Source organism: Neovison vison, chromosome 9 (genome assembly GCF_020171115.1).
Source record: "Neovison vison isolate M4711 chromosome 9, ASM_NN_V1, whole genome shotgun sequence".
Lineage (NCBI taxonomy): Eukaryota > Metazoa > Chordata > Mammalia > Carnivora > Mustelidae > Neogale > Neogale vison.
Genome location: NC_058099.1, coordinates 73,530,448 through 73,554,822, shown reverse-complemented (window position 1 = coordinate 73,554,822; position 24,375 = coordinate 73,530,448). Strand labels below are relative to the sequence as shown.

At 47.7% G+C, this 24,375-nt stretch overlaps 1 protein-coding gene across 8 annotated transcripts in view; it reads left to right on the top strand.

Annotated features, from left to right (window-relative positions):
• LOC122917633 (aminopeptidase O (putative)) overlaps window positions 1–24,375 on the top strand; it is a 336,369-nt gene that overhangs the window by 177,557 nt on the left and 134,437 nt on the right. For all 8 annotated transcript variants that reach the window (XR_006386419.1, XR_006386420.1, XM_044265753.1 and 5 more), the window contains 2 exons: window positions 12,056–12,245; window positions 16,247–16,353. Coding sequence is in view for 6 of the 8 variants with exons in the window: in XM_044265753.1 (XP_044121688.1) it covers window positions 12,056–12,245; window positions 16,247–16,353 (297 nt within the window). In the remaining 2 variants the exon portion in view is untranslated. The remainder of the gene's footprint in view (window positions 1–12,055; window positions 12,246–16,246; window positions 16,354–24,375) is intronic.

Genomic DNA, 24,375 nt, shown 5'->3' with positions numbered 1-24,375 from the left:
TTGTCTCTCTCTTTTTTTACTTTTCACTGAAGTACACTACCTTGCAGAAGAGTACACAAGTATACAGCTTTGTTGAATGTTCATAAATTGAATATACCTTTGTAACTAGCACCCTGATCAAGAAGGAGAATGTGGGGGCACCTGGGTGGCTCAGTCGTTAAGCGTCTGCCTTGGGCTGAGGTCATATCCCAGAGTTCTGGGATCGCCCTGCATCAGGCTCCCTGCTCAGTGGGAAGCCTGCTTTTCCCTCTCCCACTCCCCCTGCTTATGCTCCCTCTCTCGCTGTGTCTTTCTTTGTCAAATAAATAAAATCCTTAAAAAAAAAAAAAGAAGAAGAATAAGAAAGAAAGAAACAAAATGTGACCTATGCCCCAGAAGACCCCCTTTCTGCCCTTTCCAGTCACCTCCCACCCGACACTCAGGAGACCCAGTGTCCTGACTTCTAAAAGCAGTGAGACCGGTGTCAAACTTCTGACCTGCAGAACTGTGAAATGATAGATTTGTGTCGTTTTAAGGCACTGCATTTGTAGTCATTTGTTAGAGCAGCACTGTTAAACACCAATGCAGTTGTTATTGGGAGAGCCACGAGTCAAACGCAGGACTCTGTCCCCAAAGCCTGAGTTCTTAAAAACCACCATAACATAACAGCATTGCCTTTAGCTTTAATGGGTTTTCAGTCTTTCCTGGAGGCCAAGAAGGTAAAAGAAAAGCCCAAATGTCAGCCAGCACCATGTTAAGTTGAGAAATAGGTAGACTATGTCCTTGAAGGACATCAGCTTGCCCATCCTATAAGTCCCCATCTTCAAATTGCCTCCAGCTAAAAAAATATGAAATACAGTACTAAAACTTCCATGTGAATTCTTTTCAGTGCATTGTTTCTTCTGAAAGAATTTGCGTTCTAAGGGATGCAAGGAATGGCTCTCTAACATCTCTGAGAGGGAGGGTTGCACAAAGGTGTTGTAGCCAGCCCTACACCCACAAGAACCCCCATCCTCCAGCTGCCTCGCTCGGCCTTGGGATCAGATAAAGCCAAGGAGCCTCTTCCCAGTGCTGCCTTACAGCTTGGGGTAACCAGTGAGAGGGAGTCTGCTGTAGACTTTCTAGGGCACATTTTGCTTTCTTGATTCAAGGGATAGATATTGCTGGCACAGCACCCCTTTTCTCCCACCTTTATGTTCTATGTTAAACATGAACGTGGTTCCTGGAGCTGTGGTAACCAACTTGGGACCAAGAGGTGGCAGGCCTGAGGATGAGAGTGAACACAGTAAGAACGGCTGGCAGAGTGGGCTGATAGAAAGACCCAGAGCTGTGATGGCATGGCTGAGTCACTGAGCCAACCCCAGAAACCACCCTCCTCCGGGGGTCTTGTTATAGGAAGGACGAGAACCTCCCCTTGCGTTTGCCAGCCTGAGTTGTCTTTTCTGTTGCTTGCAGCTAAACATACTACGAACAGCTCCAGGTGTCTTTCACAAGACCAGAAGGCAACCGCCCAGGAATGGGCCCATGGGCACCAAGAATTACTTAGGAGAGGAACTCTTAGTGACCCTCCCCTACACTTCCAGCATGGTGAACACATCAGAGAGAAATGGGAATTAATATAGAATTAATTATTATATTATAATATAATTACTGGATATAGATATCCAGTAAACAGAGAACTTCCATTTGGAAAGAAGAAAGGGAAAGACTAGGAATTTTAAACAAAAAGCATAGTTAAAAATCAGGAGACTGGAGAGGGAAACCTTTTATTTGTTTATTATTTTGTTTCTGGTGTAGTTTATTACCTTTTAAAGGGAAATGCTGTTAAGTTCAGTATGTCTGAGAATGACCATCTGCCCCATACTTTCTAGGACCATCCTGGAAAATATGAGACATATTGTCCCTTTATATCCTTAGGCATGCTGTGTTAGTCTGTTTGTCTATTTCTGGAGTCAAATAAAGATGAGGGGATATGGCTATTGTTCTTAAAGGCAAAGTTATTTATGAATACCCCCCCCCCATCCAGGTGATCCCTTATCCTTAATGGCATTTATTGATGCAGATGAGTACTTTCAAAAATTCAGAGAGACATTGACTTTGTAAGCGACCACTAAGAAGATCTCTGACTGGATAAGGATAACTAAGGCAGGCTAATCCTTTCAGCAAAGGTGGTGATATATGTTGTGGCAGCTGAATGCTTCTTGACAGCCTAGCCAGAACAATCAGTGAATTCATTCATTTAATTCATGAATTTCCCTTCTATTTACACTTTCAACAAACATGCCAGCTGTTTGCTTAGCTAACAAGCTCTGCCTTCATTATAAGCCATTAGTGACTAGTAATAATTGAAACTGTGTTTAGATTTCAAAAATACAATAAACCTAATTAATGCCATGCTTAGTAGTATGGAATTTGTAGTGACTGACTTGAGGGAGGCTGAAATTGGTTTTGACTTTGGCGCCTTCGTGGAGCAAGAGTTTGCTAAACTGTTTTCTAGACATGAACCAGGTTGATAGAATTTTTCATAAGGAAAACTAAATAAGAGATTAAGTCCACATGCTTCTAAGGAGTCAGGCAGAAAATTTAAATGAGTGCAAGGCAGAGCATCTCTTAGAACACTTGGTCTTCTCTGCCCACTTTTAATGGAGACACGGGTAGGAGAAATATTTTGCGGGACCCCTGGGTGGCTCAGTCGTTAAGCATCTGCCTTTTGCTCAGGTCATGATCCTAGGGTCCTTGGATCAAGCCCCACGTCAGGCTCTCTGCTCTGTGGGGAGCCTGCTTCTCTCTCTCCCACTCCCCCTGCTTGTGTTCCCTCTTTCGATGTCTCTCTGTCAAATAAATCAAATCTTTAAAAAAAAGAAATATATTGCTTTTCTCTTAATCCTGCTAATAAGAAAGGAGGAGAAGAAAACACACCTGATAAGTGGACTGAGCCAGTGGTGAGGAGACAGAAAGTTGGGGGGGGGGAGATGGAGTCTGAGGGCCTGGGGCCCCCTCTGAAAGGGCCAGCTGCTAATCAGCTGCAGCCTCTGACCCCACCCTGCAGGTGGGGGCCCAGTGATCTGTTCTAACAAGCCCTCCAGGTAGGGTTGCCAGGTTTAGCACGTTTGCATGGGACGACATACACTAAGAAGTTATTCATTTTTTTTAATAAAGATTTTATTTATTTATTTGACAGAGAGAGAGAGTACAAGCAAGCAGAGAAGCAGGCAGAGAGAGAGGAGGGGAAGCAAGCTCCCCGCTGAGCAGAGAGCCCGCTGTGGGGCTCGATCCCAGGATCCTGGGATCATGACCTGAGCCGAAGGCAGAGGCTTTAACCCACTGAGCCACCCAGGCGCCCCAAGTTATTCATTTTTTATGTGAAATCTGGATTTAACTGGGTGTCCTGTATTTATCTAGTAACCCCGCCTCTTAAGTGATTCCGAAGCACACTGATATTGAACAAGCGAAACACACAGATGAGCCAGGCTGCCTGTGTTTGAATCTGCTTCGTCGCGGACTAACCATGGGGTCTTTGGACAAGCGATGTGACTTCTGTGGCTTAGTTTATTTGTGTATAAAATGGGGTTGATGATAATAACAATACTGTGCCCATCGTGGCCTTGTTGTTAGAACTGAATGGCTTAGCGAAGGTGGAGTAAGCAGAATGGTGCCTGGGAGAGAGTAAGCAGTCTTAAGAGTTTATTGGCATCGTTAATAGTTTGTTTTTCCTCTTCTCCCCCCCACCTCACCTCCTTTTTCACCACCATCGGACCAACCATTAGAGACAACTGAACTCTGCTTTCTCTAATTCTGTCTTCCTAGATCTACCTTTGGTTCAGTTAGAGATCTGATTCCGTTAAGCCATGCCCCAAGGCAGCTCGGCTTTGAAAGCTAGCTGACAGTGTGGCTGTCTAGCAGGAGGACCCTGTCTTCTCCATGGACATCTGCTTCCAGGACTCCGTCCGTCTGTGGTGCCCTGCCGTGCCGTGCCTGGGCCTCTGGCCATCCAGACCCGCCTTTCTGCCTCGCGTGTGCTCTCAGCCGCTCCCGGCACAGTACTTAGATATCTTTCCGACCACATCTTGAGATTTCAGATTCCCAGAGTGCCTCTCGGTTGTGGAAGCAACGGGTGACCTCCCCACCCCCACCACCCACCAGTTAACATTTCTGTGTATTCTTTGGGAAATCCCCACCTTTTCTTTTTCTAGACAAGGAACATGGGAAGACATGATTTGTGGACCTAAAGAGTGTTCACACCGTATTTCAAAGGAAACCCGTGACCACATACTTCTTACTGAGGGTTGTGCAAGCCGCCTGAACATGTTCCTTCAGGAAGCAGCTTCCCATCCTTCCACATGGCCACAAATGACAGACTTATCTGCACAGCGAAAACCAACAGGATGAGCTATTATGGTTCTCAGGCGCGCCATTTTGTTGCTGTTCTGGGAATGAAGCAAAATGTGTTATTTTATTAAATAAAGATTTCCCCTGTATCACAGGGAAAGCTAATTTTATTAGCTCTTTTATGGGAAGAAACAACATCACCCTGGTGGGGAGGACGGGAGCAGGAGAGGGACGAGGGAGTGGAGGGAATCACATTTTGTCATCCGTGTGCTCCAGTGGAGGCTGCCAACGTGTTTTCATTGGTAATTACTTACCAGAAGAGTTCTCCAGATCCTGCAGAAAGTGCACAGCTCTCGGTTCTTAACTAATTTTGTGATTTAAAAGACATGCTTGGCTGCGGTAAATACTGTTCTTATAGTTTTGATATGGGTGGGTCTGTGGTATCCAAAACCCCATGTTTGGTAACTTCAAAAAAATTTGTCTCTGTGTTCTCCTCTGTCAGAAAGCAGAGACCACTTAGGTGCATGCTACGACTCAGAAGGAAAGAAGTCCAAATACAGTTGGATCATTCGAATACTAGCCTCTGATTCCTTAGCTTTAAAACCTGAGACCACTTGTAGCTTTATTTCGCTTTTTAGAGGAGCCGAACCACTAGATACCAATACTGCCACCATCCTCAGGCCGGGTGGCCCGAGCTAGAGGTAGCCAATTCTTAATAACAGGGTGCTAATGCTGTCTGCATTTAGCATGCAGGGCTGAGGTCTAGATAGCGTTTGCAATGGGCGATTTGCCCGGCAGGGTAGAAGGGCAGTGTCAATGCTCTGCTTTTTGATAGCGAAGTACTCTGCCAAAGATGGCCTCTGTTTTCTTGAGTCAGAAGTGGTCTCTGTTTTGTCGCTGCCTTGCTATTATTTTCCCCATTAGCAATAGGCCTGAGGTCAATGCTAAACCAAATTATGAAACAGGCAAAAATGTTTCGGTGTCACTGAGTGCCACCCCTTCTTCCCTCCTTGTGCCTCACTAGGAGCCCCCCTCTCCTAGCTGTCATCTGTGCTCAGCTTTTGAGCATTTCCCCATTTTCCATGAGCATCCATCCTGAACCCTGGTAGGATACAGATCTCAGTCATTACCACCTCCGTGCGCAATGAAAGCATAAGCTTCTTCCCTATGATAACTGCTTTAAACCAGAGATGAGAAAATTGTAGCCCCTGTCCATAGGTTGGTTTGTTTTGACATGGTGTTTATAAAAATTGCTGCGTATAAAAAAAAAAAATTGCTGTGTATTTCCCCTCTATTGTTTTCTACTTCCCTGTTATAGTTACCTGTTGCCCTACATCCTTATCACTCCTAATCTACTTCCTTCATCTTGTTATTCACCTCCCAACTTGTGGTCTACTTCCTCCTTCCTTTTGTTATCTGCTTTCCTTGTTTTATCTGTTTCCCACCTCTCCATGTCCCCTTCCCCATTTCCGTGTCCCTTTCCGCTTCTCCTTATCTCCTTCCCCACTATCTCCTTGTCTCCTTCCCCCTCCTTATCTACTTCCCCCATCTCCTTGACTCCTTTCCCCTCTCCTAGTCTATTTCCCCCTCTCCTTGAGTTTCCCCCTCTTGTATTTTTCCTCCTCTCCTTGTCTGTTTCCCTCGTCTCCATGGTTCCTTTTCCCTCTCCTTGTTTATTTCCTGCTCCCCTTTTCCTTCTTCTATTTCCTCATCTCCTTGTCTACTTCCCTCATCTTTTTATCCACTTCCCCCTTCTCCCACATCCCTCATTTTATTATGTTCTTGACTCCTGTCAACCTTTGAGTTTGTGATCGGCTTTAAACCATCTCTTCTTGGAAGAAAAAAAAAAAATCAGAGGATTGTTCAGGGCAGTGAAACTACTCCCTGTGCTGTGTGATACTGTAATGGCGTTCACGTTCATACATTAGTCCAAACCAATAGAATATAGCACACCAGCAGTGATCCTCAATGTAAACTATAGACTGTGATAGTGATGCATCAGTGTAAGTTCATCAATTGCAGTAACAAATGCGCCATGTTGATAATAGGGGAGGTTAGAAATGTGTGGATAGAGGGAGTGTATAGGAACTCTCTGTATCCTCTGCTAGTTTTGCTGTAAACCTAATGCTGCTCTAAAAAAATAATGTCTTTTTAGGAAAAAGAAATGTTCGGCTTTAGTAAAAATGGGTGGGAGACAGAGGCCAGGGAAAGTCTGGTTTGTTGCTCTTCTTAAACTCCTGGGGAATAGCCTCAGCACCTTTGCACCTGCTTGTCTATCTAAGCATCCCCTTGAGGTGTTTCATGAGGAACTCCTGGCCTAGGACAGAGTTTGGGAGAATGAGGTGTTACTTCAGGAATTTAGGACCTTTGAGGACATCAGAAGTGGAGTAGTGAGGTTTTCCTTGCTTTGTCCCCGTCTCTTCCATCATCACTCTACTTCCCTCAAGGAAGAGGCTGAAGCTCTGTGATCAAAAGGTCTGGTAACCTTGGGCCAGTCTGGCTCTGATGTAGATATAGGGAACAGAGGTCCCAGGGCATGGCTGGTGGCTTCCCTCGGGTGGACCGTGAAGATGTAGTTCCAACAAGGGCCTCATTGCATCACTGGGCTTGAGCTGGCACAGAAGGATGGGAGCCCAGAAGTTACAGGTCTAAACGCAGTGACCCTGGGCCAGTGGATCAGAGTAAGGCTTCAGTGTCAAGACCGTATGAGTAGAAAAACTCCATTACTTGCCAGCTATGTGACCTTGAGCTAGTGACTTTACCTTTCTCTACCTCAGTTCTATAATCTGTAAAATGATGATAATAAAATCTATCTCCTGAGGTCATGAGGTAGGTCAAATGGGATGATGTGTGTAACAGACTGTGCCTCAAACCCAGCAAATGCTCAAGTGATAGGAGTCTTTAGAAGGAAGAGTGCATTTTTTTGGTAGAAATCTCCGGAATGTGGTCCTGGGCGTTCTCTTAGTCACTCTCTGCTCGGTTTATCTTGGCAGTTTCAGCCAAAATCCATTTAGGTAAATGAGTCGATGTTTTACTGCCTATTTGCCATTCAGAATTTTTAAAGGAAAACTTATACTTAATGCTACCTTTTTCTTTCAAACCTAGATCCCACTGTTGATTAGATATAGTGAGTTTTCTTCCGAGTTTTTAGAGCTGGTTTCTACCTCAAACTCCTGAAAGTCCCGGTCCCCAAAAGAACATTCCCTCATCTTACGTAGCTCCAGTATGGAGACAACCCTGTGCGGCCCCAGTGCGATGCCAGATGGGGCAAATGGAATGAAACTAGTTCCTACTGAGCGGTCTCAGAGCCAAGTGGGAGCAGAGGCTCTCGAGGTCATCTGGGGCATCCCTTTGCCTTTGGGACCACAGATGCATCCCCTACATTAGGCTGATGTAGGAGTGGGAGACTACAGAAATTCACTGCAGAGAAGAGGGGCCCCAAGTTGAGCATTTTGGTTTGTAAACACATAGGTTGAAGTGCTTGGCACGTATCACATCACAGCTTAAGAAGAGAAAACCCAGGGCGCCTGGGTGGCTCAGTGGGTTAAGCCGCTGCCTTCGGCTCAGGTCATGATCTCAGGGTCCTGGGATCGAGTCCCGCATCGGGCTCTCTGCTCAGCAGGGAGCCTGCTTCCCTCTCTCTCTCTGCCTGCCTCTCTGTCTACTTGTGATTTCTCTCTGTCAAATAAATGAATAAATAAATAAATAAATAGAAAACCCATTCTGAATCTTAGGGAGTGGTACCTAACTAAGATTTGTCCTCCCTTGCCGATTGCCCCAGGCTACCATGAGTCCTACTTTGAATTTTCCAAATTAGATTAGCAAGTAATTAAGTCATGCAAGCAAAAGTTGCTTTCACGGGATCAGGAGACGCTTTAAGCTCTCCAGTTTGACTCTGGGCGGGGTGGGGGGGTGTGTGTGGAAAGGAGCCCCTGTTCCCCTTGTTTCCTGGTTCATCCTTCCTCTCCATAATGGGATATGGGAGTCCACGTATTGTTGAGATTGTGAAAAAGTTTGAACCACTAAGAAGTTCAAGCTTGAGGAGCGTGAAAGTCGGTTTCCTGGATGCACTTCCCAGGGATCTGTACAAAAAGTGAATCTGCACCCCCTAGGGAAATTGGGATCAGCTCCAGTATCATGGGAGGGGTGGCCTGGGGCTCTTTTTGTCCTCAACCAAAAGCCGGTTTCTGTCCTCCTGGTCGCACCCGCCGGCCAAGGCAGCAACGCGGAGCTGGAATCGGTAAGTGCTGGATCTCTCCCTGGGCAGCAGGATGGGCCGCGCTGGTCGCATCTCCCTGGACAAAGCTGAAATAAATCACAGAACAGCCCCTGCTTAAGATCCGATGAAATTCTCCATTTCCGCTCCAAATTGAATTCCTCCCGAAGGATTGGAGCGGCTCTTGAGAGTAATGAAGGCACTCCTTCCTCCTCTGCTAGAAGCATGTTTTAAATTAACAGATACAGCCTTCTAATCTGGGTGGGGAGGTAGCTTTAGGAACAGTCTTGAGAAGCTGTATTCAGGCCAGAAATGGTATTTTTTAATCTCAAGGGGCGAGGCAACAGACATCCAACACCACATGTACTCCTCTGGAAGGAGCAGCCCTGTTGGTGGTCTCCTGGGAGAGAATGAGAACACGTGTCCTGCTCTGTCCCACTGCCCTCCTCGACCACTTGTAGCAAAAGGGAATTTATGATGGAGAATACAACTCCAGGGGCTGGTGCTTTCTGAGAGTTGGAAGTCCATCTCTTATTTGGGAAAAGTGATAAATTCTGTGAATTTTAAAAAAGAAACCTGTTTTTAGGATGAAGATATCATTGAAGTGATTATCTTCTGTCTTCTGCAATGATGAATCGACAATCTGACATTTGTAGAGGCAGCTGACACAGGCCCTTTCAGGGGAAAACAAGAAAACCTGTTTTCCAACGGGTCTTGTCAGAGTGAAGACGGATGACCTGCTGGCTGATTAGGACCATGAATAAGGCCCTGAGAACTCGAGAATGTGTGAGGAACCCAGGGGTGAAACTAATAAATCAAGGTTAAGGTAGAAGTAGAAAATTCTAAACATCCATTCTATCTTGAAGGTGGGCAGGAAGTAGATTATCTGTTTGTAAAGGAATATTTAATATTACTCCTTGAAATGAGCTTAAGAGCATTATCCTTTTCCCCACTCACTGTTGAAAAAAGGCAATGTAAAAAATCCTACTTGACAGGAGAAATTCTGACTTTTAGGGTCGAAAGGAGAGGAGGAAATTCTCCTTGAAAATAAATTCTATTGGTTCTTTTATGTCAGAATTTTGTTAATAGCCCTCGAGAAAGGTTATCAAAACCTGACTCCATGTTTTTAATTTAGTTTTAAGAAGGAAGCCATTTCCTTTATAGGGAAATCCGACCCCAGAGTCGCCACAGGTAAAACCCAGCCTCAGAGGGCGGACTCCACTGAAGGAGGATTTAGGGTCTGGTTCTCAACTGGAAAATTGCTTTTCAGGGAGAAGGTCGTGTTTTCCACTGATAATAGGGTCCCTTATATCAAGTGAAACGCCCTTCCTTCCGACCCAGGAGGACATTTCAGCTTTGATCTTTCTCAGAAGACAGTAGGAAGTACAGTTATTCCCCGCTAGAAAGAAGGGACTGGGGATGGGAAGTGGGAGTATAGGATTCCAGCCATGTGGGTCCATCCTGAGCACAGCCAAGATGCACTGGGGCCCGGGACCTGGTGGCGTCCAGGCAGGTGGGGAAGGAGGTCTGATGGAGACAACAAAGGCCGTTGGAGGGAAAAGATTAAAGGGCAGGAAAATGCACAGCCACCCCCCCCCAACCACCACGCAGCTGCTTTCGTGCATTCCTTCAGGCTCTCTAGACTTTGATATTTGCATAAGTGGGCCTTGGCTAGGTTTCCACTCTGGGACAGAACAGAGAGCCGTCACCGCGGACACAGGAGGCTTTCTCTTGGTGATCAGTCTGGCTGTGATTTCAGACATCAGCTTGTGTAACCTCCCCGGGTTGGAGTCAGCCCTCCAGTCCCTGTCACTGGGTGCACACCGTCTGTGTCTCTGGCCTGGAGACCCTTCGGCCGCAGGCAGGCTCGGCCTGGAGCCTGTTTACAAGGCCTGCAGTTACTTCTGTTTTGTTTTAGCCAAAAAGGGTGAAGTGCTGCCAGCAGTATGTCTGGAATGTTATTTACTTGGTACATTTCTGTGGCTTTTCTTTGTAGCGCTGCACAGGCCAGAGCAAAGGGTCATTGACTTGCAGATGCCAGGTTTAGCAGTTTGTCTTCTCCGTGGGGCGACTTTCTCAGTAAGAAGGAGGTTAGCTCCTGTGTCTCTCTGGTCCTTCCTCCCCACCTGCCTGCCTTCCACCAGTGCTCCCTCCGTCCTCCCCTCTTTCTTGCCCCCCTCCTTTTCTGAGTGAGTGCGCTGAACTACTGTACTCCTCCCCCTCCCCCGTGTCCTAAATGCCCCGAGTGCACTTTTAATTCCTGGGGTTTCTGGTGGACTGCCGAGGGCCTGGCAGGCGCTTTTCATTTGCGTGCCTGCCCTGTTATTATTTCACATGAAAGCTGTCTCTTTTGGCACACGTGGCTCCTGTGATTTCAGGGGAGCTCTTGGAGCTGAATGGGCGATGTTGTGCAAGGGAAGTACAGGTGGGGCATTCTCTACTGGTGGCCGTGGGGGCGGATGACAGATCCAAGCAAGGTCCTGGCTTGTGCTGAGCCAAGGTGAGAGCAAACAAATGGCTTCTGAAGGAAGGAACCAGGGTGCGTGGTTTCTTAATTCGGGAGGTTTCACAACTTTTCGAGTTCAGTTGGTAGAGGAGAGGTTTTTTTTGTTTTGTTTTGTTTTGTTTTTTAAAGAGCAAATTCTTCATTTAGTCAAACTGTAAACAAGTCCCAGATCAATGAGCAATGTGGAAGGGGGACGCACGGAAGGTTTTCTCTCCGCCTCTTGTTTTCAGCCTCCCTTTCTCCCACTTCTTCTATGCAGTTCTAATCGTGGTATCTGGGGCTTTAAAACAAGGTATGGAAAATGAGATTAGATAAATCTCTCCAGCTGGTACCAGCCCTGGGGCCGTTTGCACACCTGGGTGGGTTACCTTCACCCTACCCCCTGCCCAAATTTTCTTATGTCATGTGAGTGTATAAGCATCTACAGAGAGATACCTTTGAAAGCTTTGCCTTATGGAGACTCAGACTTTCTCCGAGTCTCTGGGACACCTCGCCCATCCGCGATACCTGTTAGCATGTTCACTCCGTAGCCAGCCCCAGTCTGTGATGGAAAATTTTGGTCCCATTCTTCTCGGCTTTTCCTGTCCTTCTGCATGACTTCTCCATTTGCGTGTAAGCTGCCCGGATTTTTGGCTGAAGGGGCTTCTTTGATCACTCTCTTGACAGTAGGGGCTTCACATTCTCACACCTGCTCTTCTTTTACAGTCCAGATTTCAGGGTAAATGCTTCCATCGCCTTGTCATTTCTTGGGTATAAAACTTGGGTGCAGGTTACTGATTACGGGTAATAGCCGTTGGATGACGGAGACGACTGCTTGGCACAAACAGCCCCCTGAACCGCTGCCAGAAACGTAAACTGCCACTTTATTTATTTCTGAAAGCATCTAAGCTGTGAGCCGATCGGTCATGATCTAGCATGCACATGATAATAACAGGCTCGCGGGGCTGAGAAAGCCGCCCCATGGGGCAGCCGCGAGGGCAGGCTCTAACAAGACTCTCGTGTGTTTTCTCCCCCATTATCCACAGCCCACACATCATCTTCCTCTCTCAGAGCGTCTTGACAGGAACGAGCCATCTGTGTGGGACCCGGCTGTGCCATGAAATCGCTCACGCCTGGTTCGGCCTAGCCATCGGGGCCCGGGACTGGACGGAGGAGTGGCTGAGTGAAGGGTTCGCCACTCACTTGGAAGACGTGTTCTGGGCCGCAGCACAGCAGGTGGGTTTACAGTGACCCTAAGCATTTCCCGACCCGGAGTCAGAGTCTGTTCACAGGCATCTGTTCACATTCCACAGATCAGGAGAGGGCTTCTTGTACACTAGGACTATGCTGGATGCTGGGCCACTGGGGTGGTGGTGGGGGGGTGTTCTCCCTGTAGGGATGGGCGAGAGGTCAGCAAAGCAGACAAACACATCCCTACCACGTCGGTGGTGAGCGCTGTGAAGGCCAGTGAGGCTGGACAGAGAGTCGGGGGTGATCTCAGTTTTAGAAGGCACCATGAGAAGGCCCCTCTGATGGTGGACATTTGAACAAAGACTAGAATAGAAGGTCGTTCCATGGCATGACCACTGGTTATGGTTGTGGTGACACCACCAACTTGTGTCTAGTTTGTTGTTTGTTTGTTTGTTTGTTTGTTTGTTTGTTTTTTAATAGTAAGATGAAAATTTACATCAGGAGGCATAATCTCAGATGTCTTCGGGCATGTAATGAAGAATAAAGTGGCTGGTGTCATAGGTTAGGGCGTGCCGAGGGCTGAGACACGCTGGCAGTCTCCTCTGAGCTCGGGCCACGGGTGGCGCGGCTGGCAGGAGGGCGTGGTGGAGCCTGGACTCCTGGTTGTTTAAAAGGAAGTTCTAAATCTGGATTTTTACATGAAATTTAGTAATTTAAAAAATCCTATGCCAACTAAACAAACAGCCTCTACTTTTAAAGAACTGACTGCCAGTTCTAATGAGGATATGGCAGCTAAACAGCCTCCTGCTTATTTTTCCGTTCCTAATATTTGGTCAGTCTTTTCCCTGCCATCCCCACCCTTTCCATGCTGGATTAGTTAACATTTTCTGAAATCCTCAAGTTTGTGCATACCCGAATGCTTCTGTTCAAGCTCCTCCTGCCTGTTGAAATCCTGTTTATTTCTCACTAACCAGCTCAAGGTCACCTTCTCTGGGTAGCCCAGGCCGATCATTCCACTCACAATACTAACTCTTCTAGAAGCTTTGAACTCCCACGGTATCTAGTACTTACCTCTTTTGCCTCGCTTCTTCCTTCTCCCTCCTGTCGTCCTCACATAGACTGCGACCTCTTCCAGAGTGGAGCTGCAGTTTTACTCACCCTCTCACCCCCCTCTGCACCTTGGCCAGCAGCATGTGCACCTGTGTCCCCTGCCACACAGTGAAGAGAGGCCATGTGGCAGATTTAGGCAAGGTGGTGGGGTTTGATGTCGGACTGGGCAGGGAATCCCAGCCCTGCTGTTGACTGGCTCTGTAGGTTTAGGTGGGTTACATAGCCTCCCTGGCCCTCAGTTTCCTCATTTGGAAAAACACTTGTAAGAATTTGCAGACCGGCGCAGCAAATGGGATAATTATGAATGACACATGGAGCTCGTGCAGGAAACGCTGGTTCTCTTTTTCTCCTCTTTCTCTTCGTATTTTCCACCACCTGACTGATGCACAATAGGCACTAAGCAAGGGTTAAATAGGCCAATATAAGCAAGACCCTATCGTCATCCCTTCTCTGGGATGCTTCTGTCCTGAGACAATCAGATTTCTGCTGTTCTTGGTAATCATGAGTATTTTTCAGGCATCTAACGATGATCTCTCTGTCCTTTACCTGCCATCTCCCCAAAAAGCACTCCTCGTCGCCTTGGCCCCTGCCCACATCTCCAGAGGGTGAGTTCTGAGTCTCATTGCTTAGGTCCTCCTTCTCACTGCCCTGAATATGGCCATCTTCACTAATAGAGGCATGAAGCCGGTCTGGCCTCATCCCATAGCTGCATACCTTCGATGGGTCTATTCCCTGCCAGACCTGTGGGGATAAAAGGATGAGTGAGACCCAGCCCTGCTCTGAAAGAGGTCAGAGTTTAACTGTGAAGATAAGAAAAGCACACAGCAGAAGGAAGACGAAAATAAGTTGGGAGAGAGAGGTAAATACCAAATATTGTATGAGTTCAAAGGTGGGAGAGCTCAGGCCTGAGCAGATCCAGAAAGTCTTTTGGGAGAAGGTGACTTCTGACATGGGCCTCAAAGGTAAAGTAGGAATTGAGGTCTCTCTGCCGCTCCTTTTCCCTTAACCTGGCATAGGGGACAAGCCACCTCACTCTCCTTTAGGGTATAGGCAGTATCTCTTCAAGTTGTGAAAGCACTTTGATCTGAAGTAAAGTGGCCATTCTGGATTCCAGCACAAAGTTTGGAAGCCTTTGCAGAGCATGTCGATCACTCTAGCCCCTTCCTTGAAGGGTGAAACTGAGATGCTGTTGGTTTCTGATGAGTGTCTGCAGCAGACCTTCCAAGCTGGACAGAAGGGCTCTTCGGGGCGGGAGAGTGTGGGCTGGCTCACAGGACTCTCCTGGTCAGTGGCGAATACCTCCAGGGAAGAGGGAGTGATGCACATCCGACACTGGGCAGCCCAGACAGACTGTGCTCCGTAGCACTGAATGGTAGCGAGCACGGCCAAGTGAGGGAGTGGGAAACTGCTGAACGAGGATAGAGAGTGGCGTTCCATAGGGAGAAGGGAATTGAGTTCATTGCAAGATTACATCACATAACTTGTCATCAACCTGGGTAAGGTCTGACCTCCTTCACAGGTGTCTTAGCTCAGGCTGCTGTAACATAATACCACAGACCGGGCGGGCTTGAACAACACTTGTTTTCCCCTAGTTCTGAAGGCCGGAAGTCCAAGATCAAGGTGCTGACAGGCTTGGATTCCTGTGACACCTTCTTCCCTTGGCTTGGTGGTGGTCCCCTCCTCTCTGTGTTCTCCCGTGGCCATTCCTCTGCGCACATATAGAGAGCTCTGGTGTCTCTTCCTTTTCTTGTAAGGCCACCCATCCTATTGGACCAGGGCCCACAATAATAACCTCATCAATCTTAATTACCCCCTTAAAGGTCCCATCTCCAAATACAGTCACATTCGGGGTTAGGGCTTCAACATATGAATTTTCCACTCATGATTCGTTCCCTAGCAACAGGGAACACGGAACCTGTGGCTCATCTGCCTGCTGCTGGCTACTTGGCACCTGTCTCTCCCGAGATAATAGCTTGCTCCCCGCCTGACTACACCCCTCACCATCCTCTAAACACATCACGCTCTTTCCAGGCCCCTTGAACCTTGCACATGCTTTCCTTCTTCTTGAAATTCCTCCTCCCCGGGCTGACTCCTGCTTCCCTTGGGGAGACCGGCACAGGCCCCACCACCTCCTCAGGGAAGCCTTCTGACTCACCTGGCTGGCCAGAGAGCATCTCTTCCTTAACCTCTACCACCGCTGTACTCTGATGGCCTGTGTTCTGATAGACTCTGTCCATAATGGACCCAGGGTCTGGCAGAGACTCGGTAAATACCTGTTGAATCAACTCTTAAGGATCTTTCATTTCCAGAAATAGTTGTTGAGACTAACATGTCCCTCCCAGGTGGCTGTTCTGCTGCCCTTCCTTATGGAGGCTTGAGCCGTGGGGCCTCATGAGCCCGGCGGCCGTGGCCCATTCTCGCCAGCAGGCCAGGGTGTGATGGCATCCCCCTCCCCCAGACTGAATCCAGGCAGTACACTTGGGTTATATGCAAACAGAATCATCTGGGCCGCATTAGCAGTCTCCACTGTAAACAGCCCTTAACCAAACTGAGGGCTGGGAAAAGTAGGAGGTAAATGGAGGGGCCAGTCCCCACCCTGTGCAGCAAGACAGAGCAGGAAAGGGCTGGAGGGACTCAGTGGAAACGACCCTCTACGGAAGCCTGCCTTTTCTGGGCCCCCCGGGTGTGTGAGGCAGACAACCCGGCCCAGCACCATCACCGGCAGAAGAGTGAGGGGCTGAGTCTTCGTGTGAGGACCTCCCAGACCCCTTGCCCCTCAGACTTTTCTGATGGGGTGCCAGGCACAGTGGGGAGACCACCGGTGTTGTCACCCTGAAACTGATCGAGCTGCTCTGTTGGGCGGCTGTGACCCTGCACGAGGCCAGCAGTGACTGTGTTCTGTGTGCATGTGTTTGTGTGTCTGTGGCCCCAAGCAGCTGGCCCCCCACGAGGCGCAGGAGCAGCAGGAGCTGAAGGCATGTCTGCGCTGGCTTCGCCTCCAGGACGAAGTGCGGAACTCCCCCCAGGAAATGCAGCTGCTGAGGTAAAGCGCCATGAGCTCTCTTCCCCTTCTCTCCCTTTGTCCCCCACCTCTTTTCCTTCAAGACGGGCATCGGGGCCATCTATTAGATCTGCTGTGTTTCCTTCTTAAATCACGTTGCGTTAGGTCACCCATCCTCCCCGGGACATGATTGCCATGTTTGAAGTCCTTCAGGGCGGGCGTTTGGATTTGCCTTCTGACGTTTCCTGGTGTCTCTGCTGAGGAAAAACGGACACAAGGCCATTTCCAGGACCAGGACTTGTTTGAAGTTCTAATAGTCACTTGGTGTGGTGACTGAGGACTTGGACAAGGCGGGGGTTTGGTAGCCTGACAGACAGTAACCCTTTAAAGCCAAAAGAACAACAGCAACAGCTACAACAGCCCTTTAGGAAAATACTGATTCCGAAGTGTTTAGTAGTAACAGATGTTGGTGTCAGTGGGCCCTTTTGTTTTGGGTCCTCCCAGCAGGAGGCCACTCCCATGCGTGGGGGAGCTTCTACTCCAGGCTCCTGTGTGTGGTGTCCACGTGTGTCTTGCCGCACTTACTTGTAGGATTGCTTCTTGCCATTTTTTCCAGTTCTGCCCCTCTGCTTTGCTTGTTTCCTTCATTTTCTTCATTTCTCTAAATAGTTACTTATCTGCAAGCCCAAGCCTAGGCCCCAGGAATACTGCGATTATTATGACAATAGAAGCTTTGGTCCTGCCCCCTCTCCACAACAGCCAGGGGTGTGGAATCTGCCCTCAGACAGGTGGGGAGACAGCCATCCAGCAGTGGCCCCCCCAGGGGAGATGTCAAAGCCAGTGTATCTTTGGGGCAGAAGCCAGCCTGAACCAGTTCAGTTGTTTGTTTTTATTTTTATTTATTTATTTAGTTAGTTTTTGTAAAGATTTTCTTTTAGTTATTTGTCAGAGAGAAAGAGAGTGCAAGCAGGCAGAGTGGCAGGCAGAGGCAGAGGGAGAAGCAGGCTCCCTGCTGAGCAAGGAGCCCATTGTAGGACTCAATCCCAGGACCCTGGGGTCACAACTCCAGACGCTTAACTGACTGAGCCACCCAGGCGTCCCAGTTGTTTATTTTTAAATAACCACCCCCCACCCCCATTCACAGGGACTGCCCACTGAGACTGAAGTTTGAGGACAATGCATGGAGCCCAGCCTGACTCCAGGGACGCTGGCTGGTGCTTTTGTGCAGCATGGCTGCGTGGGGTGTGGCCACTCTGGTGGGTCTTTGGTCATCAAGTGTGGCGAAGAGGGAGATGAGAGCATCCAGAATAATTCTAGGCTTTTGACTTGAGCCGCTGCATAGATGGTGAGGCCATTTGGTGAGACCGCCAAGACATCGGAAGGAAAAGTGAAAGTCCCAGTTTTGTTAGACGTTAAGTTTGGGGAGCTCGGGAAATCAGTGTGGCGAGAGGGTGGGGTATCGCCGTGAACGTTAGTTGATGAAACGTGCTCTCGGGTTATAAGCAGGCCAGCCGCACACGGGGAAGTCAATATGCACATGCGGAGAGCCTTCTCTGTGGACTGGGTGGAGCTGTGATCAACCCTGCCGGCCTTGATGGCCAGGAGCTTTTCCTGTGTGTGTAGAGCTGGGAGAATATGCTATTTTTAGACCCTTGTGCTGGAAAGCTTATTATGGCATTTGTTTTTCTTTTTCTTAGTATTCAGAAATTGTGTTTGCCTAAATTTAGGCTAACCATGAAATGACTGCATTTGGAAGATTTGTTGCACATCGGTATGGAAAACTCTTGTTATCGGCTGCGCTTACAATGAAGAGGAAATGCTTCTGAACTGCACTGAATTATATAGTCAAGGTTTAGTTTACTCCCATCCTTTAGAATTCTCCCTTAAATGGGCATGGAGAGCCTAGAAATTACTGAAAGTAAGAGAAAAAAAAAAAAGAATGAGAGTTATAAAAATTTATCCTCAGATTTTATTTTGGCATCATATGCACATAAGACCTTGGAAAAGAAGTCACTTATAACAAGACAGTAATCAAAGATGCTATTTCCACCCCCACCCTTAAGATAGCCCATGGCCTTGAAATGATGGATCAAGAACAATTTAGAAGTCTTGGTTTGTGTCTTGATATGTTCCTCATTCCTTGGTGTTGACAGAGAAAATAGAAACTTCTCTTACTCATCTTTGTAGCAGCTTTCAACATGGTCGACCACTCCCTCCTTCTAAAAACACTTTCTTCTTTGGGCTTCTGTGTCACACTCTCCTGGGTTTCCTTCTGCTCTGCTGCCAGTCCTTCCCCATCCCTCCTGCTGGCTAGTCAGCATCTTCACTTAGATGACTCATAGCTCAGAAAGAGGGATTAAGGGGTCCAGCATCACGCAGCCAATCCAGAGCAGAACAGAAATTGGAATCGAGGGATGGAAACGACCTTCTTTTCCCTACACACTTTCTCTCTGCCTTTAAGGAACTCAGTTAAAAACAAAAACAAAAACCCACTGCAGGTATCTTGAACGGTGGAAGGATGTGAAGGCCAGGGTTAATGAAAAGTATCCTTGGACCAGATATCTTTGTCTTTTGACACATGAGTGCATCTGTCTGATTATTTTGCTAGCTATCAGGGAAAAAAGAAAACCTGACATTGTGTTGATTACAGATATTGGAGTATTAACAAAGTGAGAAGAGGAAAAACTAAAATTGCATTTGGCTCTGGCTTGCTAATTTTAGTCATTTACAAGAACTGTTTCCCAGTCGTGTCTTCCATATATCCAGTGTTGAACATGGCTCTCATCAGATGTGTCCTGGATTGACTTGGTTGTGAGATTCATTTGGTTACAACAGTTCCTGTGTTTTCCTTCTCAGCCTTTCTTGGCTGGGAAGCCTTTAACGTGGCTGCAGGCTCTTGAGGCCTGGTGATTTGCTCAGAAGGTTAGGGGGTCACATTACTGACTCCACGCCTTTTCTCATTTGTTAATTATTAAAGATGCTTTTCCCGTAGACCAGACCCTAGTGGCTCTCCTCCGACTTCCCTCACTTGTCCACTGACCCTGGGCACAACTGTGTGCCAGGCGAAGCTGATCTTGCTGCTATCCTACTCTGCCTGGCTGCCACCACTCTGCTCTCCTCTTGTTTCCACCCCCACCCTACCCTTAACCTTGCAGCAGTGGTGACTCTTGCCTGGGAAGAAGCGAAGGGCCTTCTGCAAGGCTCTCCTGCCTCTGTTCCCTGGGGCGCTGTAGGATTCCTGCATTCTCTCTCTAAAGTGCTTTACTCTGCGTTAGCTAGCTTTACTCTGACAGGCCTGTGGGCTGGAAGAGCTACGGTGGCAGGGTCAGAAGAAATTGCTGTTGGTTTTTTATTATTTGTGATTTATTATCACTTCCCCTCTTTTCTGGATTCATTGTTAAAGTTGGGCTCGTGCTGACAAAAATGTGAAAATACATCACGTTGAGGGGCGCCGACAGGCCCCAAATCCAGTGTGGCTCTTTCTTCTAGCTACTGCTTTCACAAGACGACAGAACTCTGGAGAAGCGCAGAGAGCTTCTCCTGCCTTCCTCATAAGTGCCTCATTCCCTGGTCATATTATGATTCCCAGGGAAGTCCCAACTAGGCAAGTCTCCACGGACACAATGTGATCTGCATGCCACAGGCTCTGTGAGTTTGCATGACGCCTAAGTACTGTATGTTCCACTTAAAACTGTAAGACTTTAGGGGCGCCTGGGTGGTTCAGTCATCTGCCTTGGCTCAGGTCATGATCCCAAGGTCTGGGGATCGAGCCCCGCTTCGGGCTCCCTGCTCAGTGTGGAGCCTGCTTCTCCCTCTGCTCTCCCCCTGCTCATGCTCTGCACCCCCCCCCTCTTAAATAAATAAATAAAATCTTTAAAAATAAACAATAAGACTTTTGAAGTTAGTCTACGTGTATACCTCTAGTATACATGAAGCTTTCACCTCGGAAGTTTTTCTCAAAATTTTTATTTCTGATCCTTGAAGAACATAGCAATATTTTCCCACCCACATGTGGGAGCTCATCCACTCGCAGCCACCCAAACCTGCCTCGTGGGAAAGCTCCCCTCCTTTGAGAGTCCCTTGTCGCTGCCACACACCCACCTCTAGCCCAGGGCCCAGGCCCTGCTGCTCCTCCATCCTGGGGTCCAAGAGTCCCAGTATGCCCACTTCAGGCTCCACCGGCCCTGCAGGCTGGGAACAAATCCTTTCCCTCTTCCCTAGGCCGCTCCCTTCCCCATGGCCTTTAGTATCCATCCTCCCTTCCCCGCTCTTCGTTCCTTCACTTGCCTCCCGGCCCCCAGGGAAAACTGAGGCCATCAGCCATGTTCTTCCTTCAATTCTATAAACGCATCAACATCCACAACTCTCTGACTTCTCAGAAGCCCGAGAGATAACTTACAGGTCGCAGTATAACTAGAGACACATTTCTAGTTCCAGAGGTGGCAGTAGAAATGTGCACGCATTGATGCAAATCTAGAACTTATATATATCTAAGTGAGCTTTAAACCCTCTGCTCATGAGGAAGAAGGGAAGGAGGGATCCATATGTGAAGGGAGAAGGAAACTCACATCACTTTGGACCATGGGCCAGGGTCATGAATCTAGGGAAACTATACTTTTTTCCTGAAGTCATTTTACCCTTCTGACCACCAGGTTCTGTAAACATATTCCAGTCTTTATATTACTGCAACTCCTCTGCTTTGTTTGGTACTATTGATGACTCTTCTGTTCTGGGAATCTGTCACCTGGCTCTCCTGAGCAGGGAGAGAAGCAGAGGGAGAAGCAGGCTCCCTGCCAAGCAGAGAGCCTGAGGCAGGGCTCAATCCCCAGACCCCGGGATCATCTCTCTTGCCATCGTTTGCTTTCACCCCCAGCTGCCTACAATATCAGTTTTCCAGGGCTTCTGTAACAAGCTACCACAGGCCAGTATGTGCAAATGTACTTCTTACACTTCTGGAGGCTTAAAGTCCAAGATCGAGGGGTCAACAGGCTTGCCTTCTTCTGCAGCCTCTCTCCTTGCCCCTTCTCGCTGAGTCCTCATGCAGTACCCCCTCGGCGTGTCTGCCCTCCTGGTGTCCGTCTGTACGTCTGCATCGCCTCTTTTTGTAAAGGGTACCAAGGGAATGCCTCATTTTAACTGACCTCACTCTTTTAAAGGCCCTGTCTCTAAATGGAGTCACCTTCTAAGGTACTCAGCATTAGGGCTTCCACGTAAAAATTTTGAAGAACTATAATGCGGCCCATAACATCTACTGTCTACTTGCTCTTTCTTACCTCCTTGTCTTGTCTTCAAGTTGTCTCTATTAGAATAGCCTCCCCTTGTCACATGACTCCGAATCATCACAATTCAGCACACATATCACTGCGTTCCAGAAGTCTCAGGCTCTCGCCTGACAAGATAAGCACATGACCCTCTCTCTGCTTCCTAAATGCTCCGGTTATGCCTCCATCCCCGATTATACTATGTCATTAGACAGTTGTATTTAGAAAGAATCACGTTATGTTGTCAACATTTGACCATTTTTAACCGACGGAAACAGCAGTTTCATATGATCTAACCTAATGCATCTCTCTTCTGGGTCATGAGCCTTTTGAACCCAGGGACTATGTCTTCCTTACCTTTGTTTCCCACAAGGTTGGGCACTGAATGGGTACTTGATACATGTTGAAGAAATGAACGTCATAGATGACACAGCCTCCGTCCCTGAGATTTCTATATTATTTACATAGAGTTGAAATACTGGTCACCAAGACAGTGGATAGAAAAACCCTAGGCTGTGTCCTCAGAGTTCTTAGGACCGAGAGGTTACTATTGGTAGGCTTAGCTAGAAAGGGCAACTGGGAAGGTGTGAGGTTTAAGCTGGGATGGTAAGAAGGGCTAACATTGAGACTGGGAAAGAGCTAGAAGGAAGAAAATTCAAGGAGCAAAACCTGGCAGGCATATACAATAGATTATTTGTGGAAATGCGCCATTAGTGAGAATGAGCTTCCTGGAGAGGATAAACGTCAGGAACCCGTGAGACCAAAGGGGCGAGGGAAGGACAGGCTAAGTAATGGAGTTCCCTAGAGGCCAGATTCAAGATTTTGCATGTGACCGTCCGGGCACTGAGGAGCTATTTTCAGTTCCAGGAATGACATAATGAAATGGGAGTTCTGGGAAGATTACCGAGCCTGTGAGATCATGCATGATCAGAGATACAGAGTCTCCAAGCCAGATGGAATTGGGTGGCCATTTCAGGAAGCCACACCTGGGTTTAGAAGAGCTTGGGATGCGCTTCCCAATTGGCTCATTGGGTGATAGTCAAAACTGGTTGAAGTGTCAATACAGCTTCAGAGAAGGCTTCTAATAATATGATGTAAAGCATTCTCTGATGGCAGATAAGAACTGACCCACGAAAGGAAGTGGTTGAATTTGTGGGCTTTGTGAAGTTTGTTATGTATGACTATAACAGAGTGAAAGGCAACAGTCCCAGTTCCTTCTTGGCCAAAGCCTGATCTGTCCTGCCTCATTTTAGAGAAAAATCGTCTGAGAATGCAGGCCTGGGCTCTCTCCAGAGCTTGTAGGTCTTCAGATCTCAAGCCAGGAGGGTAGTCTAGGGTTTAGAGACCAAGCTTGGAAGCCGGAGTGCCTGGATTTGAGTGCCATCTTGATGCCTCAACTTGCTGTGTGACCTTTGGAAGTTCCACAAGCACAATGAGCTTTGGTGTCCTCACTATAACATGGGAATTATAACACGGGAATTATAACACAACAGTCTTCTTCGGAGGTGGGTGTAGTGGATAATGTGATGAATACATACAAATCAGTTAGAATACATGTATTGGGTTGAATCACAGAGAATTTCCATTTTGGTGGATCCGAAACGGGTCAGTATTGTCCATTTCCAGTGGTTCATCCTATAGTAAATACTCAACACGTGTTAGGGGCTGGCATCTAGACCCTCTGACACCTGGTCAATGTTTGCTGAGTGACAGAGGTCACAAGGACCCAGCCCCCACAGCCAGCCCCACTATCTCTTCCGGTTTCTTCTGGTTTCTATCTCTTCTTTCACTGTTGCTACCCTCCCCTGGCGACCACACAGGTACCCTGCTCCTCTCTCTTTACCCACCAGAGCCTGGAAACACCTACCTTTCCTCTTGACAAGCTTGCAATTCACTAGACTGCCCAAAAAGGTAGTTTTCTTAAGAAGTTAAGAGGATGTTTAAAAAGGGAGAGGGTAAGGGAGGCAAGAGTGCCTGGTTACAAATGAAAAGATAGGATTAAAAGCAAAAACAAACAAAAAAAAGCTTGAACATTAAACAAAGATGCTCAAACTAATAGCTTGAGGTAAGAATTAACTTGGCAATGCTTCTGAGACTAATGGAATCTTCATACCTTCCTGGAACGTACTTCTGGTCTAATCTCTACATTAGGGCCCTGCTGGTGTCCCCTCTGGCTCCACTCCATACAATTTTCCCGGCATTCTATACAGAATCTGACCACGACCCTGAGAAGAAAACACTCCTTGCCTCCTCTTTGACTTCGGGTTCCAGCCACTGAAACTGGCCTGCATGGTTCCTGACGTCTCTCCATGTGTATCTGGCACTTCCTAACCTCCACTCTCCATCCCTCAGGCCCGGGACCCCCTTCATCGTCATTGTTTCTGTCTAGTTCTCTTTTTTAGAACTACACTCACTAGCAGGCTAGCTCTGTGGACAGTTTCTACCCTTTCGTGACAGGACCGGGCTGTAGCTGTGCCAGCATTTTCTGAAAAACTTGAAGGCTCTCAGCTAGCCAGAAACAAAATCTGCGCTTTCCTGTTGTTTTGAAGACCAGCTCTATCCCCCTGAGCTGCCCACTCAATTCCTGTTTCCTGTTGGAGGGACTCCCTCAGTTCTCACTTCTTTTACCCGGCAAGGATGACAGACATGTCCTGAATATTTGAACTCAAATAACACTCCCTGTTCATTTTTCTAGACCATTCCCTGGTTACTCATCACTCAGGTATTTCTAAGGGAGGGATGGAATTCTCCTTGATAGGTCTTTAATTACATATTTACTGTACACAGTGTTTCATTTTTGCAA